The sequence below is a fragment of the Mustela nigripes genome, chromosome 4, assembly GCF_022355385.1.
Source record: "Mustela nigripes isolate SB6536 chromosome 4, MUSNIG.SB6536, whole genome shotgun sequence".
Lineage (NCBI taxonomy): Eukaryota > Metazoa > Chordata > Mammalia > Carnivora > Mustelidae > Mustela > Mustela nigripes.
In genome coordinates, this window is record NC_081560.1 from 168,527,104 (window position 1) to 168,549,791 (window position 22,688).

Below are 22,688 nucleotides of genomic sequence, written 5' to 3' on the forward strand. Positions count from 1 at the left end.
TTTCTTTCATATAGCAAACAAAGAAGAAGGTATGTCACATGCTTACAGCAATGTCTCTCCTCTTGCCCAACTCCAGCTGTCAGCCTGGTCAAAAAAAAAGGGGAATTACAGAATTTTATTTTATTTTTAAATTCCAGTTAGGTAACATACAATGTAATATTGGTGTCAGGTGTACAATACAGTGGTTCAACACTTCCATCCATCATCCATTGTTCATCACAGCAAGTGCCCTCCTTCATCCCCATCACCTGTTTCACCCAGCCCTCCCGCCACCCCCCACTCCCTTCAGTTAACCATCAGGTGCTTCTCCCGTAGTTAAGATGCTGTCTTTGTTTGCCCCCCCCCCCTCTCTTCTCCTCTTTGTTCATTTGCTTTGTTTCTTAAATTCCACATATGAATGAAATCACACGTATTTGTCTTTCTCTGACTGACTTATTTCTTTTGGCGTAATACTTGTGGTGCAACGGTAGCCTGTCTGACTCCAGAATTTTAAAGAAGAAAAAATCAAATTATGTTTCAGAGGCCCAGTTGGAAATTCTGAGCTAGAAAGCAATTCTCGTTTTGCAGCAGGGACGCTGTCAGAGAGCCACATCTGTGAGCCTCTGCAGGGCTCTGACACACATATCTAGACCATGTTCAGTCAGGAGAGCTGAGTGTGCTGTGTAAGGGCTGGCCCACATGCACCTGCTTCAGGAACTGCTCTCTGCCTCCCCAACTGGCTGCCTTCTTGGTCTCTGTCCCATGGCTATCCTGACATACAAAGAGGATAGGGAGTCTGCTCACCTGTGCTTGTGACATCTCTTTGAGAGCTGCCTCAGAGCAGCTTGCTACTACTGGGTCGTACCTTGCAAAACAGCAGGAACTTGGAAGGACGCAGGCCTTAAGATGACCACTGAATAATGACTCTTCAACCTCAGGATCTGCATTCTTCTCTCCCAGAAGCACCTGCTTTCATCAAGTTCCAAATTCTCGGGAAAGTAATAGCTTCTGTTTCTGTCTATCCTTGGAAAACCTGTATATGTTGTGATCAGGGAAATAAAGCAGAAAAAAGAAAAAAGGAATTCAAATGGTCACAGATATGTGTGTTTATTATTTTCTAACCTGTTTAAAATGTTAGAAATGCTTTGCAGTGGAAAACACAGATATAATAAAATGTCAGTGATTGGACTATACATCCAACTAACATGTGTATTCTACTACACAAAAGTAATATGCCAATGATAGGTGATACAAAAGTAAATAAAATGTGACCACCTCTCTGAAAGGTCTTACACCCCAGTGGAATACAGGAGGAAATGCAAGTGACACAGAATATTGGAGGAGAAGAGAAATAAATGATCTATTCCCAGAGCCAGCTGAAATAGGTTAAAAATGTTGCTTCTACTTTGCCCCAGGAGAAGGAAGAGGGTGACATGCAAAATCCAGAATGTCCAAACTTATCTTCATCTTTCGGGATTACACTTTACAGTGTATTTTAAGGATATTACTATTCTTCCTGGATACTGGGTATAATCACAGTTTTTGGAAGCTACAAAAAGTCATTATCTCTTTTCTTGTTTCAAGTTAGGATTCCTTGGGGACACACAAATACCATGCAGATTTGTGACAGTCTGAGATTTGTAAGAAAGGAAGAAAATTTGATATCCCACAGAGGACTAAATGGGTATCTTTCCTTCTTTTAGCCTCTCATCACCTTGGACAGCAGCATTTCCTTCACATTCCTGGCCGAAGGCACCAACACCATCACTGTCCAGGTAGCTGCTGGAAATGCCCTTATCCAGGACACAAAAGACATTGCTGTGCATGGTAAGCCCTGAAAATTGTTCTGTGTTGCCCCCTCCTGTCCAATCAATGCCATCTGCCTACCCTTAGGGCAACCCCTGACTGCTTTGAAAATTCCCCACACCAGGGGGAAATTATGTAGGTCAACAAGAGATTTATAAACGTATCTTCTACCTTGTTCCTGAATAGACACTGAGGCTGCAAGAGAAACTGGCACAGATGGGCATAGACAAGCATCTATTATTCCCTAAGATGATCCTGATGGGGCTCTCATTAGACAAGCACATATCGTAAGTTGAAGGATGCTAAACTAGAAAGACTGTCATAGAGGCAGCTAGATCTGATGTCCTGCTGAGGTATCTACAACATGTGTGCAGCCCCAACCCTTTGTGACCATGGGGACCAGTGATTTCAAAAGAGGAGTCATGGTTCCCTATCCTTGCAGAACTCATAGCTAAGTTACTGAGATGAAGTCCATATAACCAATTGTTGAAAAATTCTAAATCCTTGGCTGCAAAGGCTCAAGAATAAGGCTAGGATGAGAAGGTAGAACTAGAAAAAAGAGTGGATAATAAGGCTAACTTCCTGTTCTCAATCCTGGAAAACCATTCCCAATTATTAAATCTATTTTAAATCAAGTTTTGCTTTCAACACCATCTCACACAACCTCCCCCAGGCCCCTAAAGCTTACTACTATACCTGGGGCTTTCTAAAAAGTCCTCTGACTCAGAACATACTTCTTCAGTCTCCGTTCAGGTAAGCACCTTTTCCTACATCTATGCCAATTTGATACTCTCTCATCAGGCACCTGGAGGACTTTTTTTAAGCAAGCATTTTTACTAAAGTGTAAATTTAATGCAGAAGAGTACACACATAACACGTGTTTAGTTTCATGACTTCCCACAAATTAAACAGACCTGTGGACCCACCAACTGAGTCAAGAAACTGAACATTACCCACACTCTACACACAGGATTTTGATCTAGTTCCCTGAGATGGTTTCTAGGAGGAAGGTCAGAGGAACTAAGGGGAAGATACTTGGCAAGGCCTGATTCCAACCAAGCCCAGCTTGTTAATGCTTTATCATCGGCTCTGTACAATACCGCCAACAATAGTAAATACTTTCTTCTTCTGGGGTTCATAATTACCTTTCATTTCAAATAATTTTCTTTTACCAGAAGAAGGGCTTAAGATGCTAGGAATCCTACATGGTAGGAGCATAAATCCCCTTCCAGTCACCAAGCCCCACCTTCTTTCAGAAGCCAATAAAAAGGAATTGTAGCTGAGGCCACATGGAAGAGTGGACGATTTCCCTAAAGCACAGTGATGACAGCATCTGCTAGTCTGCCATCCCTCTCTCAGCCCTACTCACACACCTTCTGTCCCTGCAGAATATTTCCAGTCCCAACTATTGTCATTCTCTCCAAACTTGGATTACCACAACCCTGACATTCCTGAGTGGAGGCAAGATATTGGCAATGTCATCAAGAGAGCTCTGGTTAAAGTAAGTTGGCTTTATCTTTGCTTACAGGTTAGTGTGTAAAGGAAAGAACCAAATGATCTGGTCCAGACTAAATTTTCATGGGTTAAAACCACCATTCTACAGTTACGTAAGGCTTCTCTCTCTGTTAAGAGAGAGAGGAATGAGGAGGGCAAGGGAAGATGGAGGGAAGGAGGGGTGGGGGAGAGACAGAGATAGACAGGAGGAGGGGAATTGGCCCTATCTTTATACTGAATTTTCCTAGGACAAGAGGTGGACCTCTTTAATGAACTAATGGAGGGAGCACTCATTGAGTCTATACAGATCTCATTCACTAGGCTTGTTCTTTGCCCGCCAAGGGGGTTTCTTAACCAGATATTCAGACTCACAAGACTATTGGCTTGCTGTGAGTGTATAGCCAGTGGCTATACATGACAATCCAAAGGCTGCAGTCCAGAAAACAGAACATGCCATCAGGGTAGTAGAGTTCTAGAGTTAACTCAAGGTCAGATTGGCCTTAGAGAGCTTTGGAAGGGTTTTGTTAATGCATTGCTTAGAACAAAGTGCTAGAACATAATGACAAATGCAACATGGGTTTTCAAATGTAGAGCTAAGTCTAACATGTGACTCGTTCTATGAAGGAGGCATGGCCAGCATTTCAAAAGAGCCTGGAGAAGAGTATAATTCACTCTATCCAGGGAAAAGCAGGCTTAACACATTATTTGTGATTCGTTAAATACTTGTGAGCTGTTAGGATGGTCTTTGCAGGGAATACTTGAGCTCAGTTTTATTTATTTATTTATTACATTATGTTAGTCACCATACAGTACATCATTAGTCTTTGATGCAGTGTTCCATGATTCATTGTTTGTGAATAACACCCAGTGCTCCATGCAATATGTGCCCTCCTTAATACCCATCACCAGGCTCACCCATCCTCCCCACCTTCCCCTCTGAAACTCCCAGTTTGTTTCTGGGATTCCACAGCCTCTCATGGTTTGTCTCCCCCTCTGATTTCCCCCTCCTCATTTTTCCCTTCCTTCTCCTAATGTTCTCCAGGCTATTCCTTATGTTCCCCAAAAAGTGAAACCGTATGATAATCAATGTTCTCTGCTTGACTTATTTCACTTAGCATAATCTCCAGTCCCATCCATGTTTATGCAAATGGTGGGTAGTCATCTTTTCTGATGACTGCGTAATATTCCATTGTGTATATGGAATATATTTTTTCTTTATCCATTCATCTGTTGAAGGACATCTTGTCTACTTCCACAGTTTGGCTATTGTGGACATTTCTGCTATGAGCATTGGGGTGCAGTTTTCTTTTTACTACATATGTATCTTTGGGGTAAATACCCAGTAGCAATTTCTGGGTCATAGGGTAGCTCTATTCTTAATTTTTTGAGGAACCTCCACACTGTTTTCCAAAGTGGCTGTACCAACTTGCATTTCTAAAAACAGTGTAAGAGGGTTCCCTTTTCTCCCCAGCCTCTCCAACACTTGTTTCTTGCCTTGTCAATTTTTGCCATTCTAACTGGTCTAAGGGAGTATCTCAATGTGGTTTTGATTTGAATTTCCCTGATGGTTAACAAGGATGAACATTTTTTTCATGTTTCTGTTAGCCATTTGTATGTCTTCTTTGGAGAAGTGTCTGTTCACATCTTTTGCCCATTTTTTTAACTTGATTATTTGTTTTTTGGGTGTTGGGTTTGAGAAGTTCTTTATAAATCTTGGATTTTAGCCCTTTGTCTGTAGTGTCATTTGAAAATATCTTCTGTCATTCTGTGGGTTGCCTCTTTGTTTTGTTGACTGTTTCTTTGCTGTGCAGAAACTTTCTATCTTGATGAAGTTTATATTCACTTTTGTTTCCCTTGCCTTTGGAGACATGTCTTGCAAGACGTTGCTGTGGCCGATGTCAAAGGGGTTACTGCCTATGTTCTCTTCTGGGATTTTGATGGATTCCTGTCTCACATTGAGGTCTCTCCTCCATTTAGTTTATCTAAAAGTTAAGTTTTATTCTTCTGTATATAGCTGTATATAGCTGTCCAATTTTCCCAGAACCATTTACTGAAGAGACTATCGTTTTTCCATTGGATATTTTTTCCTGATTTGTAGAAGATTATTTGACCATAGAGTTGAGGATCCATATCTGGACTCTCTTTTCTGTACCATTGGTCTATGTGTCTGTTTTTGTGCCACTACCATGCTGTCTTGGTGATCACAGCTTTGAAATATAGCTTGAAATCAGGCAACATGATGCCTCCAGCTTTTTTTTTTTTTTTTTTTCCCAACATTTCCTTGGTCATTTGAGGTCTTTTCTGATTCCATACAAATTTTAGGATTGTTTGTTCCAGCACTTTGAAAAATGCCACTGGTATTTTGATCAGGATGGTATTGAATGTATCGATTGCTGTAGGCAGCAGAGACATTTTAACAATGTTTATTTTTCTGATCCATGAACATGGAATTTTTTCCATCTTTTTGTGTCTTCTTCAATTTCTTTCTTGAGTTTTCTGTAGTTTCTAAGGTATATATCCTTTACCTCTTTGGTTAGGTTTATGCCAAGGTATCTTATGGTTTTTGGTGCTATTATTAATTGAATCAATTCTCTAATTTCTTTTCCTACAGTTTCATTGTTAGTGTATAAGAAAACAACTGATTGCTGTGCGTTAATTTTATATTCTGCCACATTACTGAGTTGCTATATGAGTTCTAGTCATTTGGAGGTGGAGTATTTTGGGTTTTTCACATAAAGTATTGTGTCATCTGAGAAAAGAGGGAGAGTTTGTCTTCTTCTTTGCCAGTTTGAATATATTTTATTTCTTTTTCTTGTCTGATTGCTGCTGCTAGGATTTCTACCACTCTGTTGAACAAAAGTGGCAAGATTGGGCATACTTGTGTCCCTGATCTTAAGAGGAAGGCTCTCAGCTTTTCCCCATTGAGAATGATATTTGCTGTGGGATTTTCATGGATGTTTTTCATGAAATTGAGGAATGTTCCCTTTATCCCTACACTTTAAAGAGTTTTAATCAGGAAAGGATGCTGTATTTTCTTAAATGTTTTTTCTGCATCAATTGAAAGAACAATGTGGTTCTTCTCTCTTCTTTACTAATGTGTTCTATCACATTGATTGATTTGCAAATGTTGAACCAGCCTTGCATTCCCAGTATAAATCCCACCTGGTCATGCTGGATAATCCTTTAATATACTATTGGATCCTACTAGCTACGGTCTTCCTGAGAATTTTGGCATCCATATTCATCAGGGATATAGGTCTGAAATTCCCCTTTTTGAAAGGGTCTTTTCCTGTTTGGAATCAAGGTAATGCTGGCCTCATAGAAAGAGTCTGGAAGTATTCCTCCTGTTTCTCTTTTTTGAAACAGCTTCAAGAGAATAGGTATTATTTATTCTTTGAATTTTTGGTAGTATTCCTGAGGGCATCAGTCAGGTCCTGGCCTTCTTGTGATCGTTCTTTTCTATCAGTTTGTCTTCTAGAGCACTAATTTGTTCTTCTGCCTCATTTACCCTAGCTGTTAGAGTATCTAGATTAGATCGGATCTCACTGATAGCATTTTTAAGTTCTGCCAGATCAGCTCTCACTTCTGCCCTTGGAGAATCTATATTGCCATTAATGGTTTTCTCCAGCCTAGCTATTGGCTGCATAACTGTTACCCTGAAGTTTATTTCCGATATCTCACTTCAATGCATATACATTAGTTCTGTGGCAGAGGTCATGGTCTCTGAATTTTTCCTGTGTTGGGTGTTCCTCCTCTTAGTCATTCTGTTGAGGGGGCATTGAGGGAATGTACAGAGTCCAAACTATTGACTACAACCCAAGCAAGATGCTTGTTTTATGGGGACATTCAGGTTGGCAGCCTCTTGTTCTTCCAGCCTGTCTTCTGGGGGATGGTCCTGCTATGCTGTTACTCAGGCAACCCTTTTTGGGCAGAGTTGCCCTACCTCCTGTCGGGGAGATGGGCTCAGTGAAAACGAGTTTTGGGGGATTTTGTTCTCCCTGGCTGGCAGCTTTCTGCATCACTTCCAAGAGTCAGAGCACAAGTGATAGTACCCAAACTTCTGTCTCAGAACAGAGAAATCACAGTTTGTTCTCCAGAAAGACCCTCCAGGTCACACTGACTTTGTTTTTGTCTGTACTGGTAAAAAAAACACAGCGTCTGGGGTTGTGTGCCCCACAGCAGCTCTCCCAGCCCTTGCTTCTAGCTCCAAGTACGTCTCTGCCCTTTGTGCTTGCAAAACCACCAGATGTCCCCAGTCCACACACATGCCCCCACAGCTCCAGGATTCAGCCTGGGGGGCTGTCCTAAAGTCCTTTCCTGCCACTGCTGGTCTTCAAGTCTGTGCCTGGTCTGCAGCATGGGAAACTTTTACACTCCTATGTTACTTCATCTTCCCAGTGCCAGCACTTATTGACAGCTCCCTTCCCCTTCTGTTTGTCTTCCAATATCTGCCCACAGAATTACGGCTCTCTGCTTCACACCTCAAAACCAACCATCGGAGATATTCTGTTTGTAGAGATCCATATATATCTTCTTATATCTCAGGCTGATTGGTGGGTGTTCAGAGTGGTCTAAAAGATATCCAGCTCAATTCAGGGAACTCATTGAAATAGGGTCCCCTACTCTCCACCATCTTGCCCTCCTCCCTTGGAGCTCAGTTGTAAAGGATACATATGGTTAACAGAAAGGTTATGGTGTCATTCAGGTAGAAGGAAGAGTATGCACAAAGCCATGGACTATTGAAAGAGTACAGCATATTGGGGAAATGGCAGAGTTTAGTGTACCCAGTCTAAAAATTGTAAGGCCATTGTAGCTAGATTTGAGCTAGCATGGTTAGGGCAGCTCAAGAAGTATTGGAGAAGCCTGCAGGGGTCCAACAGATACCCAATGGGCACAGGAAGTTCGAAAAACTCTTTCTTCTTCAAGCAAAAAATGCTGACAATAGATTTATATTCAGACACCCATTCTGGTAACAGTACAGAGGATGGGCTGTAGGAGAGAGAAGTGAATAGGTGGGGGAGAAATTTCACAAAAGATGACCAGTTAAAACACTATTGCAGTTCTCTAGACCAGAGGTAACAAAATCTTGATGAGGAAGGATTCAAAGGTTACTTGAGAAATTGAACAGTAGAATTGGTGACTAATAGTATGTAGTGGGAATAAGAGGAAGAGAATCTTTCTGATGATTCCAGAGCAGGGAGGAGATGATCTTGTCCTTAGTTGGACTATGTCAGAGAAACATGCTTGAGGAACAGTAATGGTGTGATTGATTGATTGATTGATTGATTGATTTGAGAGAGAGAGAGAGAGAGAGAGCAAGCACATGGTGGGGGGAGGTGCAGAGGGAGAGGGACAAGCAGAGTTCCCACTGAGCACAGAGCCTGACATGGGGCTCCATCTCATGACCCTGAGATCATGACCTGAGCTGAAATCCAGAGTTGGACGTTTAACTGACTAAGGCACCCAGGTGCCCCAATTATGTGATTTTTTTTTTAAAGTGAGTTTGGAACACATGAGGAATAGTTGGGTGAAAATAACCAGGGGAATTGAAAATGTGGATCTGAAGGTCAAGTGGCTGTACCCTGACTGAAGGTAGAGATGTGGGAGCTGCAAGTATGGAGGTGATTAGACCCCCCCAGGAGGTGGGGGGCAGGGCACATGTAAATGCTGATGCTCCCTAAGGCAGAGGGGGATGAGCCAGGGAAGGACTTCAAGAGGGAGCGAACAAAAAAGAAAAAGAAGAAGGAAAAGAGAATGATTCAAGAGAGCATTCCAGTGGGACATTGTCTACTGGATGATCTTCATCTTAAATCTTTTTACAAAAAGATTATTCATAGAAAGGGATGGAAATGTGACTGCTCGTGCATCCCTGTGACTGTGAAACATCCAGAATTGTGTATATTTTGCATGATTGTGCTTATTAAAAACATACTAGCTTTTTAATAAATAACTTAGTAATTGTAATAATTATACTAATAAATAATAATCAGCCATGTCAGTTGATGGCTGGGCCTTAAATCTCACGAGGACCTGTCCCTCAAATATCCCTTCGGATGGGATTAAGTGACTCTAGACACATAGCCGCAGAGTCTCCCCAAGGTTACTAACTGATTGACACCCCCCCCCCCCCCCCCCCCCCGGCCACTGAGACCGCTGTTCCCTGGGACGAACGGTCAGTGTAGCAGTGGCACTCACAGGCTTACCCTTTGCCCTTTGGAATGGTCTCCAGAGACTTACTTCCCCTGGTTGGTTAGGATGAGGGATGAGACCTTTTTGCCCCAAAGGCTTGAACACAAAAACTTCCAGCTATTTGGGATCATGCCTTCTAGCAGGAAACCAAGGCATTTGGCAAAGCCAGTTCTAAGTGATCCTCTGTGTTTGGTGGGCTTTTCAGGTCTGAATGTTACTTATTAGTTTCCTGCAAGTTGGTACTCTCACTGTTATCACATCCCTGAGAATGAACTCCAATCTATGAGCCTAGTCCCAAATAGGAAATAGAGCTGAGCCAATGCGAAACAGCCCCTCCATTTCTATTCAATCCAGCAACTCTTTATTTGGTCTCTACTCTGTGCAAGCATCTTCAGGACAGTGATCTATCCACAAAGACCCCCAGGAATGTTTGAGTGAACATTCATAGGAACCTTTCAGAGAAGAGATTATATCAGCCAGATACATTCATGTCACAGTCAAAATGATCGAAGTCCTTGAAATGTGGTAGACATGGTATCTGGAAGTGCTTGGCATGAGAGGCTAACTTGGAGGAGGTCACTGCAAGTGGCAATAGTCAGGGGAGACTGCTTGGAGGAGGCAAAGTTTGTTTTTTGTTTTTTGTTTTTGTTTTTGTTTTTTTCCAAATCAGAAACTACCCTATTTGAGTTGGCACAAATTTGAGTTGTTCAGGAGACACTTAGGGAAGAATAACCATACTCTACAGCAGGTGGTGTGTGACTCAGCGTTTTGTTTGCTTTAGGAGTTTACCTCCAGACAGAAGCTTCCTTTAAGTTTTTATCAAAAAGCAATACAATCCTTTTACTAAACGCTCAGGCATAGGAAAAAACTCACTCATAATCTCAGCATCTTAACACAACTTTCAGTATTTTATTTTGCTTTTTTACTCTTACACATTTCTATTTTTATAGGGCTGTAACCAAAGAAATGTAAGGAAATAGATCAGAATGTAGTGATCATAAGTGTTTTTCCATGTTGGCTGACTGTACTAATTATCATCATAATGGTAAAATAGCATTCTATCTGGTGGGTGATCATACCATTATTTACTTAAGTTTTTGCATATTTGAGTTTTCCCCATTTATTTGTTATTATAAATAATGTTTTTCTTCCTGTTTGTGGGTTTTTCTATATTTTGGATCATTTCCTTAGGGCAAACACTCCGAGTTACAGTTACTGAATAGGTCTGAATATTTTTATGGCCTTAAAGTAAGTCTTTTGAAAAGCAAACTGGCAATGTGCATTGATTGTTTGTGCTGCCAGCCACAAATGAGAGAGCTCTTAACTGAAGCCTCACCAATATCAGCGATTTTAACTTAATACAAAAATCCTGCTTTAGTAAGTGAAAATTGTGCTGCTTGTCTTGTTCTTTTTAAAATTTGCATTTTCCCATGTTTGCTTGTAACCTCCTATTCCTTGCTCGCAGCCGGTATGTTCATGTTTTTACCAAAAGCTCTAGCTCTTTCTGTGCAGAAAAAAGAAGAAAAATATGGGAGGAGCTTTAGCCAGTGTTCCGAGCAAACAATATTTTAAAAACCGCTGTAGTATTTTAGTTTTGGTAAAAATGTGTGTAAGAGCCAGAGGAGGTAGTGAGACTAACCATGGCACCTCTAATGGGAAACAGAAAGGAATCCTGGATATATCCTGGGCCCTGTGTCTCCCATGTCGGGTAAAGCGGCACACACCTGAGCCTTGTACGTGGGTGTATTCCACTCCTTGTGATGGACTCCGGGAGGCTGGCTGGTCCACAGCCTCACTCTGTGGTCTCTGCAGGTAACCAGTGTCCCAGAAGACCAGATCCTGGTGGCTGTGTTCCCTGGGCTCCCCACTTCAGCAGAGCTCTTCATCCTTCCCCCCAAGAACTTGACGGAGAGGAGGAAAGGCAATGAAGAGGACCTGGAACAAGTAAGTGAGAGAGCGCGTGGCTGGGGTACTGCGTGCTTGCACCTCCCAGTCAAAGGGCACACAACCTCATCTCCAGCCACAAAGGGAAGGGAGCTTCCTCCCATTGGCCCAGTGGCCTGTCCGTCTTTCTGGAACCTGGGGCTGTGAGGAACAGAAGGTGCCCAGGTGCACACTGACTAGAGCATTTGGCACACAAGAAGGGAAGGCATTCCAGCAGTTGGCATTCCTGCAACTTCCTCAGGTCTCCTGCCCAGTGACCTGCCCCTTCCCCCCGGGGATGGAGGGGGGTGGACACTGGAGAGAGAGGGAGGGATTTGAGTGTCCCTGTCTATATCTGGGAAAATAGGCTTCTTGTCCTTAAAGATCCTGGTCAATCTAAGTTCCTGCTTTAGGAGAGAAAATGAGCTGCTTTTAAACATGCTTCTGTGGAGAGAGAGGGACTGTGTCATCGTGTTTTGACTAAGGATCCAGCATGTCCAAAGGGACTGTGGTTCACCATCCTCGTCAAATGAGCATGTAGCTCCTGTGATGGGCACGCCATCTCTGAAGTAAAGGAGCTTCTCTCACTCCCAGCTCCTACTGGGCTCTCCTGGGCTGTGCTCTGCCTCACCTTTCCCTGCCTGCCTGTGACACTAAGTCAGAGAGGTAGAAAAATTGAGTCCGCACAAAGCACAGATCTGTTCCCACATGAGGCAGTCGCACAGACATCTTCTGTGTCCCTTCTGTACTCACCTGGCTGTCACCTCATCCCTATGGCCGTCCACAGCCATCCTCGGGCAGCAGAGATGCCAACACAGTTTGCTCCTCTGGAAAATGAAGCAGATAGTCGTAGTGCAGGGCTGCATATCCAAGTCAGCCAGAAATAAAATCAGCTTCTCAATGCATGCATCACTTTTATAAGACCTCTTTATTCTGAAATAGCAAGTGGCATGTGTGAACTATATTTGGAAGCTACAATATCCATTTGTTTAGATAAATAGGTAATTACCGTGATGAATAGCAGCTGTGATGTTAAGGCACGTCCAGCCAGATAAGAATTAGGGACCACAGCCCAAGTCAGCCTCGGCTTTCATGTGGGAATTACAGAGTGATTAAATCGGTGTTATGTGTTCCGAGACTTGCTGGGGAAAAGTAAAGAGGAAAAATTATCCCATAAAAAGAAGGCAGCTTCTGCCTTGATGTCTGCCTCCCATTGTCTCCAAAAGAGCAAAAGCAGAGGAGTGGGCTGAGGACCTACTTCCCCACTTTAATCCTGGCAGGGGCCGCCCTATCCTGTGTGTGTACTTCATTCGATTAAAGAACCAATGATGGGTTGATGTCCTTTCATTGGAAACCACAATAGGTTGCGCTACGGTGAGTTATAAAGGCGTGGATGAGAAAGCACTGATCCAGGGACTGAATGAGACATGGAGGCCTGTTTTCAACTATAATTCACCTCTCTCTCCACTCTCCATAAGCAATAACATATAGCAAATAATACCAACTGCTTCCTTGGCCTCGCAGGGCTCCGAGAGCTGCGAGAACCAGATGGATGAAGATGTCCCAGTATCCTGTCTCCTCATTGAACTTGGTCACTGTTTGCCTCTTGGCCCTGGTTTCTAGCTCCATGAGGGAAGACTGTCTCATGGCATGTCTCCTGTGCATCTCTCCCTCTCTCTCTCTTTTTTTCCAGATTGTAGAGATGTTGTTTAATGCTCTAAACCAAAACTTGGTGCAGTTTGAGCTGAAGCCAGGGGTTCAAGTCATAGTGTATGTCACGCAGCTGACATTAGGTGAGTGCCTGCCGGGTTCCAGGGGGAAATGGGGATGTGATCTGTTAGCCTGGGGAGAAAAGGGAGGAGATCACGATCAGACGCTTCTCCACAAATGCCTGAAAATAGCTTTGTGGGCAGGGCTCTTGTGTGTAGTGATGGTTAGGAAAGATTAATCACATCTTTCTTGGGGCTTCCTGTTGTGGTAGCAAGAAGACTTCTCATTAGAAGTGGCTTTGCTCTTGAATCCCTGGATGACCTTGGGGGGAAAATCTACAGTTTCCTTGGGCTTCAACTTAATTGTTTTTTGTTTGTTGTTTGTTTGTTTTTATCTGCAAGTTGGGATTATGGTGGGTAGTCCTCAGGGTTTCTTAATTTCTCCAGTTCTCCAATTCCGTGAATCTTGGTTGGGAGGCCACATGAGATAACTTTAAAACTCCTTTTGATTTACAACAGATGAATCTAAATTGATACAGAGATCAGCTCTAGTGATTGATTTGTAAAAGGAATTTGAAAAGGTATGTCCCATTGGGTGTCCCCTACTGGGTCTCCAGGAGTGACTATTTGCTAAATATATATTAGTAATCTAAGACTTTTCAGATTGTGGAGGTTCTAAATGTGCCCACCCAGCAGTGTTTTAGCAGAACTGTCTAAAGGAAGAGAATGAAACACTGCATGACTATTGAGTCCAAAATTCCCAATAGATAAGCCATAATTATGTTGGCAGGCACTCAGGCCATCTAAGAGAAAGAGTACTGGAGCCCCTCTTCTACTCCCCCTAGCTAGATCCACATTACTCAGTTTACACCAAAAACAGTAGGTTTATCCTGGCAGAGCAGAGGAGTTTACTTGCCCTGAGAAGCTGTGATTGAGGGCACTATCTCCATTATTGAAACCAAGCTTCCTATGCCCAGGTAGCACACAGCACAGGACAGTTGGAGACTAGATTTAAGGATGGGGCATCAGCTGGCCTCCTTTCTCTGATGAGAGCTTCCTCCATTTAATAGCTTCTAAGTGAGCTGTCTGCTTTTTCCTCCTAGCTCCATTGGTGGACTCCAGTGCTGGCCACAGCAGCTCAGCCATGCTTATGCTCTTATCAGTGGTGTTTGTCGGCCTGGCTGTATTCCTGATCTACAAGTTTAAAAGGTATGTGCTAATATTGCTCAATTTTGATATCAGGGCTAGATTTTTTGGAGCTGATTCTTCCTTTAGCCACCATTCCTAAACTCATCCCACATATGTGAAATTAATTCTCTTTGAAGCTCTGTTGGCATTGGGGGAAGGGGAAGGCAGGAATGCCTATTCTTTGAGGATTGAAGAATAAATGGGTTTAAGAATCTGAACTCTATCCAATTTATAGGTATATTGAGTCAAGAAAATAAAGGATAGCCTATGAAATCAATTTATTCTCTTTAAGAGAAATGCAAAGAATTTTCAGACCTTCCCTAAATTTCTAAAATAAGGTCTTAGGTAGTCAGGAGATCTTTTCTACAGCTTACCACCCATTCAGGGTGGTTAAATAGAGGAAATACAGCTGAAATCTAGTGCAAACATGGACACACATGTGCGCATGCGTGCACGCACACACACACGCACACACACACACACACACGTATTTTCTTATACTCTGTGGCAGCTCCCTGGTCTCTCTTGGGTAAATTCGCATGCTAAAAATATTCCACCTTTATCCCTTTCCCTCTTTTCCTATTTCTAAAGGGCAATTGATCAGGAAAACCAAACTTCGCATGTACTCAGAAATTATGTTTGAAGGCCACAGAAGGGGTGAAATAATAGGATACTTACTAAAACATGGAGTTGAAAGCAATAATTCTGGACCATTAAGTACAGAATAAGGTCATACTTCCTTCTAGAGGTGTCCTGGTTCAGAGTATGACCTTTGCAATGAGACAGACCCCCAATTTTAACTTAGCATTTTTAGCTTTGGGCAGTTGAATCTGTCTCCCTACGCCTTCATCTCTTTATATGTAAAATAGAGAAAACAATACCTAATAGGCTTGCTGTGCAGTTTAAATATGGTCCCATCTGTCCCTGGTACATACTAAGTAATCAACAATGCTAAGCTATTATCGATAACAGAGAACATGAGTTCCCAAGGTGCCTTCTGGATCACAACACGGCACGTAGTAGGTTCTCAAAAGATCTTATGAGTGGCATGGAAATGTGCTTCATACAAAGACTGGTTAAAGTGAAAATATCATTAACCATTGTGGAAGCAAAACTTGGTCCTGGGAGTCTTTCTAGACATTGAAGGTAATGCTTTTAGATTGTGAAAGGGATCCATGGTAAAGGCTGTGCTCCTCCCCCAGGACTCATTAGCTGCCCTCTGGTGGACAGCTCAGGCTTCAGAACAATGGTTTTCCTCAGTACACATCTCTGCACTATGTAACTAGCAGGAAGCCTTCAACACCCTCCGTATCAGGACGCAGAGAGAGTTACCTTCCTACTCAGTTAATAGACCAGTATGTGAGTTCATATCCTCATGGATCAAGACCAGTGAACCCACCTACCCATTTGGCCTTTGGAGATGGGAACAAACCCTCGTTATCACCATCAGAGAACAAAGATTCCATATAGAAATGATTTAGTCAAGGCAACGCCCATTTGTGGATGTACTTCAGTTCCATACAAAGCACACTTTAATTCAACCAAGGATTTGATTGTGGGGAAGCCCAGTGGTTGCTGGAGCTTGAAGAGCAACTAAACCAAATGTGTCACCTTCTGGCTTCTAGATCCTCATGGTTGCTGAGGACAAGGGCCAGTAAAAGTCCTACAGAAGGGTATTTGTGTCAGACATCTCTTAACAAGGCATCCCTGAGACTTGGGAAGTTTTCTGTTCTCTTGCAAATGCTGCTAAACTCTCTAGACAGTCAACCTATTAATGTAGGCATCTTTAAACGTGTACACTAGATTTCTTGAATCCCTGCCAGGTAATGACATCTCTGAATTACTCTACCTCTGTCATTTCCCAATATCAGCCTACTCTTCCTGCATCCCTGACAGTGAATCTTGTAGCTATGGCCACAGGGAACACGACTCAAAGTGGGTAAACAGGAGAGTCAACTAAGTACACTTACAATCATCTGTTACCTTTTCTTTCCTAAGCATATTTTGTGCTTTGGTTGAGGTCCTGTTGCATCTTCTTTTATTTCTTCGGTCTTCTTTGCCCTCCCCATCACCTGGAACTCTTGTGATGGCTCTATGGAGGGTGCCAGGCTTGCCGATGAGTAAAGGTCAGGTTCTTATCTGTGCTTCCCAGAGGCTCCTTTGTTTCTTTAATGACTGTCCAGTAGAACTTTCTGCAGTGATGAAAATGCTCTGTAATCTATACTGTCCAATGCAGTAACCACTAGTATGACTGAGGAACTGAATTTTAAATTTTATTTAACTTCATTTAATTTAACCTTAAACATCTGCCCCTGGCTAGCAAACAGGCAGAACATCTAGAGAACGGATGTTCTCTTTCCGGATCACTGGCCACGGTGAGTTTTCAGACCCAACACTTTCTCTGTGTAATCATCAGCATCTACTCATTAAACCACATAGTCATCCAACAAACACTTACTGAAGGCTCAGTATGTGCCAGGCACTGAAAACAATCTCAGTGCCCCAAGTAGTCAGGTTAACAGGGGAAAAAGAAGAGAGCTACCATGAGCCCCAAGATTCCTTTATGTAAATACCACCCTGTTTCTCGTATTTGATCTTATTCTTGAGTAGTTATTTTCTGAAGTTTTAGACAAGATAATTAGAAATCATTATGACATGGCTTTTATTATCTGAAAATTCTGCCCAACAAAACTTTCTATCTATACTGTAGATCTTTTTCCTTTTTTTTTCTTCCTGGCTGTCCAAGAAAATTTTTGAGCTTTTACATGTTTTTCCAGCCTTTTCTTTCTTTCTTTCTTTCCTCTTCTTCTTCTTTTTTTTTTTTTTTTAGCAAGTCTTTCATTGCAGTCTGAAGCCTACTTGCTTTAGAAAAATTTAGAGAGACCTAAATTTCCTGACTCCTAACACTTAGAGCTGGAACAAACAAAAGCTAAAGTTTTTTTGGGAAACTCAGTTGATCCATCTTCCTTCTCTTATTAAAACATATATAAATGTATAGGCCAAGAAATGCCCCTAAATCTCTTTATTTCCCACATTTCTTACCTGCAAAAGTGGGGCTTAGTCTGATATTTTCCCATAGTCCTTCAAGTGCACATGTTAGGAGATGTAAAATAACTTGACAAGTTTTTAAAATGTGCACATGAGGATGTAAAGTGGTATCCCCTCCACCCCTCTATGAAAAATGTTAAAGAATTTTCTGCCTGTTGTTTAGAGATTGAAATAAAGTGAACAATCTTTGTAAGGGCGGATTTATTCAAATCCTCCCAGGGATCGCTGGGAAAGCAGCAAGGGGGAGGCAGTGAACTCTGGCTACAGTTCTGAAATACACAAACTTGTGGGATCAGGAAGAGTTTAACCGCCTCTGACATCTGGTAACTATTACAGCTTATCCTACCATTCATGAGTAATACGTACTTTTATGATTAAAAGAAATCTAAGTCTGTAGGTTGCATTTCTATTTAGATGAGAGGGAAATAAGGACCAGCGTGAATTTTTAATTATACATATTTAGAGAGCCTGGGGTCTGCTGCCTCACATGCGAACTATTCATTTAAGGTCCTTGTAGATTATGTTAAGCTGGTTTAGACCAGTAGGAGTCATGAGGACACTTCTCTCAATGTATGAAAAGCAACCATTAAAGAAACAGAAACTAAATGTGAAGGAGTGGTAGGAACCACCCATGTTTCCTGCCTCTTTTGGGATCTTTCATAATGAATTAACTACAAGCAAACCTCATTGGATGCCCCATTGGGGTTGGATTAGGGAAAGGAATGTAGAAGCTTGAAAACACCACTGGTCAGTCATAGGGAAACAGAGTGATTCTTCTTTAGAAATGCACAGAATGTTCTGGATTGAGGAAGGTGTCAGATACCTTAAGTTTTAATAATACTCTTCCTAGTGATCAGCTTCAAGAAATGTCTGGATTTTAAACTGATTTCGCTCTCATTTAACGGGGTAAGAGAGGTCTCTTCTAGAGATAATATTCCAAGGTAAAATTGTGGTCTTTTTGTTTGAGAATCTAGTATCTGAAAGTAGAAAGAGCACGTGTTTTGAGGTCATCTATTCATTCACTCAGCAAACACTTGCTGACTATGAACCATGTGCCAAGCATGGTGCTTCGTTGCATGTGCAGCAGAGAAGACAGAGAATATAGACCTGGCACATGTGGGAAGCAAAGTCAGCAGGCTTGCCTCTGACGTCATCCTTAACCCCAGCATCCTATTCATTTATTCCATAAACACTGTTCCATAATTCTATATTTTTCATAGGAGAGGTGGGGTGGCTAGAAGAGGCTCTCAGAGCTAAGTTCTGAAGGACAAAAGGACACCATCATGAAGAGTAGGAGGAGGAGTGTAAAAGAGGGCACAGCTGGTTCCAAGTCTCCAAGGTGGGGACAGGTTTGATGTGCTAGATTCCTGCAACTCAAAGTTTGGGGCTCAGACCAGCAGCCTCAGCATCACCTGGGAGCTGGGCAGAAATGCCCTATTTCACTCCATCCTGTCCAGACCTATTGAGTCACAAATGCATATTAGCAAGAACTTGGGTAAGAAATAAGCACTTAAAGTCTGAGAAGCACTGGGTGAGAGGAATTCACAGGAGACTACAGGCCTGAAACCCAGTGGGTCAGGGGATATGAAGAGGGGTCAGAAGATGAATCCTCCAAGAAAATTCCAGTCCCAACTGGCTGGTCCTCCAAGTCCTCCAACCTTAAGTCTTTCTGTCTTATTTCCAAACCTAAGCCTTTGTGTCTTTGAAGGAGATTATTTAGCTTCTCTTAATCCTCACCTTAATCCTCTCCACAATCATACAAGGAAGTTATTGTTAACTCCCATCGAGCAGATGAGGAAACTGACTACCCAGGTATTTAAGATCTTTGGCCCACAGGTGGTATTCTGACGATAATAGCAATGGCTAGAAGCCTTTTCTTTCTTGGCTCTTCATAAAGGAAACCAATGTGAACTGATTAAATTGATGCAAACTTAGAAAAAGATGTCTTTTCACTGCGATATAACCGTGTGCATCTCAAAGTCCAGCTCCTTGAAAAACCTAATAAAGGATAAGTATTTTAAGGGTTTTAATGCCTATCTGCTCAATGGCATTGCCCTTCTGTTGACCCCAATTCGGTTTACCCCAGGTAAACCTCTAGGTTTACCCCGAACCTATTTTGGTTTACACCAGAAGAAGATGCATTCCTTATAGAGTTCTATGGTTTACATCTGCCCTGGGCATCTGGTGTCTGGCCTTGTGTTGCTTGGCCTCACAGCTACAGTGTCTGGGTAACCAGCCCCTTTCCTAGATGTTGGCCTGTCCTGCAAATAGCTTCTTCCTCCCCCTTATGACCCAGAATCTCCTAGTGGCCCAAGTTTGGCGTACCCTGTGATCATAATCTGATTTCTTAAAGGAAAATCCCCTGGATTAACATCTATGCTCAAGTCCAACACGACAAGGAGCAGGAGATGATTGGGTCAGTCAGCCAAAGTGAAAACGCTCCCAAAATCACACTCAGTGACTTCACCGAGCCCGAGGAACTGCTGGACAAAGAGCTGGACACCCGGGTCATAGGTATGTGTGCTGGTACCACCAAGCTCCTGTGTCCTCTGTCCTCCAAATGCGAGGGCAGTCAGCCCATGTGGCCTGTCCTTCAACTCGTGCCAGACTGGAGGGAGTTCTGGGAAACAACTGGCTACAGAGACACGATTGTGTTTTAAAATTTGGCTGCCCACTCTGGCCACATGGAAGTGTCAGATTTTTTTTTTTTTTTCCTCAAAAATAGACCAAAATCAGAAGTGCTAGAGTCAGAGTCGGGGAGGTTTGAGGCCAACTCTCCATTGCTGGCAATATGCATTAGCTTGTTCTTACTGTTGTCGTCAGTGGCGTGTAAGATGACACACCATTGCTCCCACCTCGTGCGCTGGTGTGGGAGGTAGCAAACTTTCAAATACAGGTGACAGAAGCCAGCGAGCTGGTAGGATAGACTAGCCAGGTGTCCCATGTAATGAAAACCTATTAAGCACCCATTCAACGTGGCCTTGGTCTATAGCAATAAATAAAACAGAGTCCTGCCCTTGTGAAATTGACATCCTCTTTCCATCTGTCTGTCCTCTCTCCCCCGCAGGAGGCATTGCCACCATTGCAAACAGCGAAAGCACAAAGGAGATCCCCAACTGCACTAGTGTTTAATACCAACCAGCCACATGGTCAACCATCTTTCTGACTTTCTTTTTGATGATTACTATGACTATTATTATGGAAAAATGAAAATGTCTTTTTTACCTTTTGTTTACCAAGGGCCCCTTCATAAATAGCAGGCAGATGCTTAGCTTTGGGAGGCAGAAGGCATTCTTAGCTGATTAAAGTGAGACAAAAAGAACAAATGGCTGCATTTGTGCTAAGGGCAAAGGATGCATCTTCCCGTGGCCTTTCTGATTTATTCTGCCACTGACCGTGTGAGGACTCTCTTTTTCCTTGTGGTCTCTGTTCTTCTTTTTAAATTTTATTTTCTTGTTTACTTTTTTAAGTTGGGTTGGCTTCTCATTAACCTCCCATGTCCCCCTCCACATCACCCACACCCTACCCCCAGCACACACACCCTAAAACACAGAACATTTCCCAGTCAGATGTGCAGGAGGTGGGTTGGTGGGGAGTGAAAGTAGCTGCAGAAAGCGTGCACACCTTTATGAAAGAGGCCCCGCCTCGTGCATGCCAATAGCGAGGCTACAGATGGCTTACTGTATATAATTAAAATGTAAATAGCTTTTTATTTCCTAAGAAATAATTTAATGTTTAGTAAAAAAGAAAACAGAAAAAAGAAAGATGCGTGTGTTGGCTTATGCACTCACCCTCAGAGCTGACCAACCCCCAGGCCTGCTAGATGTGTTGGGTTCTGGATGCTCTCCAGTTGTCTGTCACACTTAACTCTTGCATCTCCGTGTCCATGCCATAGCTGGTTTCTGCTTCTGTATATAAAGCGGGGGGAGGGCTTCTTTGGGACAAGTCATCAAGGAAGGACTAGAGTGACATCCTAGAACATGGGGGGCTCTCTGTGCCATCGGTGATCCGGATGAAGGTGCGAGATGAAACCCACCAGGGACTTCAGACTGCAGGTGAGGAAACAAGGCTTCCCCTCCAGAAGGAAAGCGTGGAGATTTATCAACCCGAGAAGATGGGTTTTCTCTAAAGAAGCTTGGCTGCGGATCAGATAAGGAAGGGGCAGTTATTCTTTCTGGTTGGAATCCATGGAAAGGTATAATCCTTCTGGAGAATTCTGGCGCTATTTTGAGCTCAGAAAAGTCCCCCGGCACCAGGTGAGGCCTAGTGAGTGCATCTCAGCCCAGGAGGAGTGAGAGCAGTTGGGAGGGGTGTGGCATTTGTGGCATCACAGATCTGTGTAAGCCCTTGCAGGCCAAATAGGGGGCTAGCCTTTTACGATGTTAGTCAAAGATGATTTTAGCAAAGCTGTGCTATTTGCTTGTCAGATGTACACAACTTCCTTAAAGTCAAATGTCTGCCTTCAGTTCCCTTAAGATAGTTCTTGCCTCTGGAGCGAGCGGCTTTCAAAGCCAGCCCTCCTGTTCCCAGCACCCTGGCCCCTCCGCCCATTCGCACACACCACTTCTGTTCCGTAGGGTCACTCGAAGCCATGCCGTAAGCATTGTTTTCTTTTCAGGCTCAGCCTGAGTACACTTGTTTTATAAAACGATATACTGTATATATATATATGGGAGGAAAGGCCGGATTTTGTACCTGTTAACTTTGTGAGGTATCATTCGCCTTCTCTGGGAGACCCTGAGAGAGTGCAACCTAGAGAAGTCTGACTGGCTACAGCATAGATCGGGATAAGGAGTGCTTCTAAAGATCCTGCTTTTTCTGTTTCAAGGGTTAAATGGGGCAGACAATTGCAATACTTGTACTAAATACTGAAATACAAATGCATGAGTCATGTCTATATATACAGTATATGTACATATACTGTTCTTGATTTTATTGTTCCATTTGAATATTTCTACTGTAAAAAAAAAAAAGACAGTGGTTTTGAAATTGTTGAAAATAAATGTATTTTTGTACATCAAAGCTATATACCTGGCTGAGATGTTTCTCTTTGGGCTGTTTTCTTCACCTATTACTATCCATCAGCTATTATTGGAATAATGCTACAGGGCCCAAACCCAAACCGAACAAATAGCTTATAACCCAGATGTTTATGTTTTACTCATGGATCTCCAGGTTGGTTGTGGTTTGACCGAATGCCACTGAAACTGACCAGGCTCTCCTGAACTACTCCGGATGCTAGGTTCAGCTGGGGTCCAGGCTTGCTTCATAAGCTGTCATCTTCCAGTACTAGAAGCCACCCAGAGCATGGTTTTCATGGTGGATTACAGAATTCCAAGTGAGGCCAGCAGG

General features: G+C 42.7%; 1 protein-coding gene across 2 annotated transcripts in view; it reads left to right on the plus strand.

Moving 5' to 3' along the window:
* Positions 1 to 22,343, plus strand: part of SORCS3 (sortilin related VPS10 domain containing receptor 3) — a 586,552-nt gene extending 564,209 nt beyond the window's left edge. For both annotated transcript variants that reach the window (XM_059398521.1, XM_059398522.1), the window contains 7 exons: positions 1,683 to 1,806; positions 3,174 to 3,286; positions 11,281 to 11,412; positions 13,085 to 13,184; positions 14,204 to 14,309; positions 19,690 to 19,850; positions 20,404 to 22,343. In XM_059398521.1, coding sequence (XP_059254504.1) covers positions 1,683 to 1,806; positions 3,174 to 3,286; positions 11,281 to 11,412; positions 13,085 to 13,184; positions 14,204 to 14,309; positions 19,690 to 19,850; positions 20,404 to 20,468 — 801 coding nt within the window. In that variant the 3' untranslated portion in view covers positions 20,469 to 22,343. The remainder of the gene's footprint in view (positions 1 to 1,682; positions 1,807 to 3,173; positions 3,287 to 11,280; positions 11,413 to 13,084; positions 13,185 to 14,203; positions 14,310 to 19,689; positions 19,851 to 20,403) is intronic.
* The last annotated feature ends 345 nt before the right edge of the window (positions 22,344 to 22,688 follow it).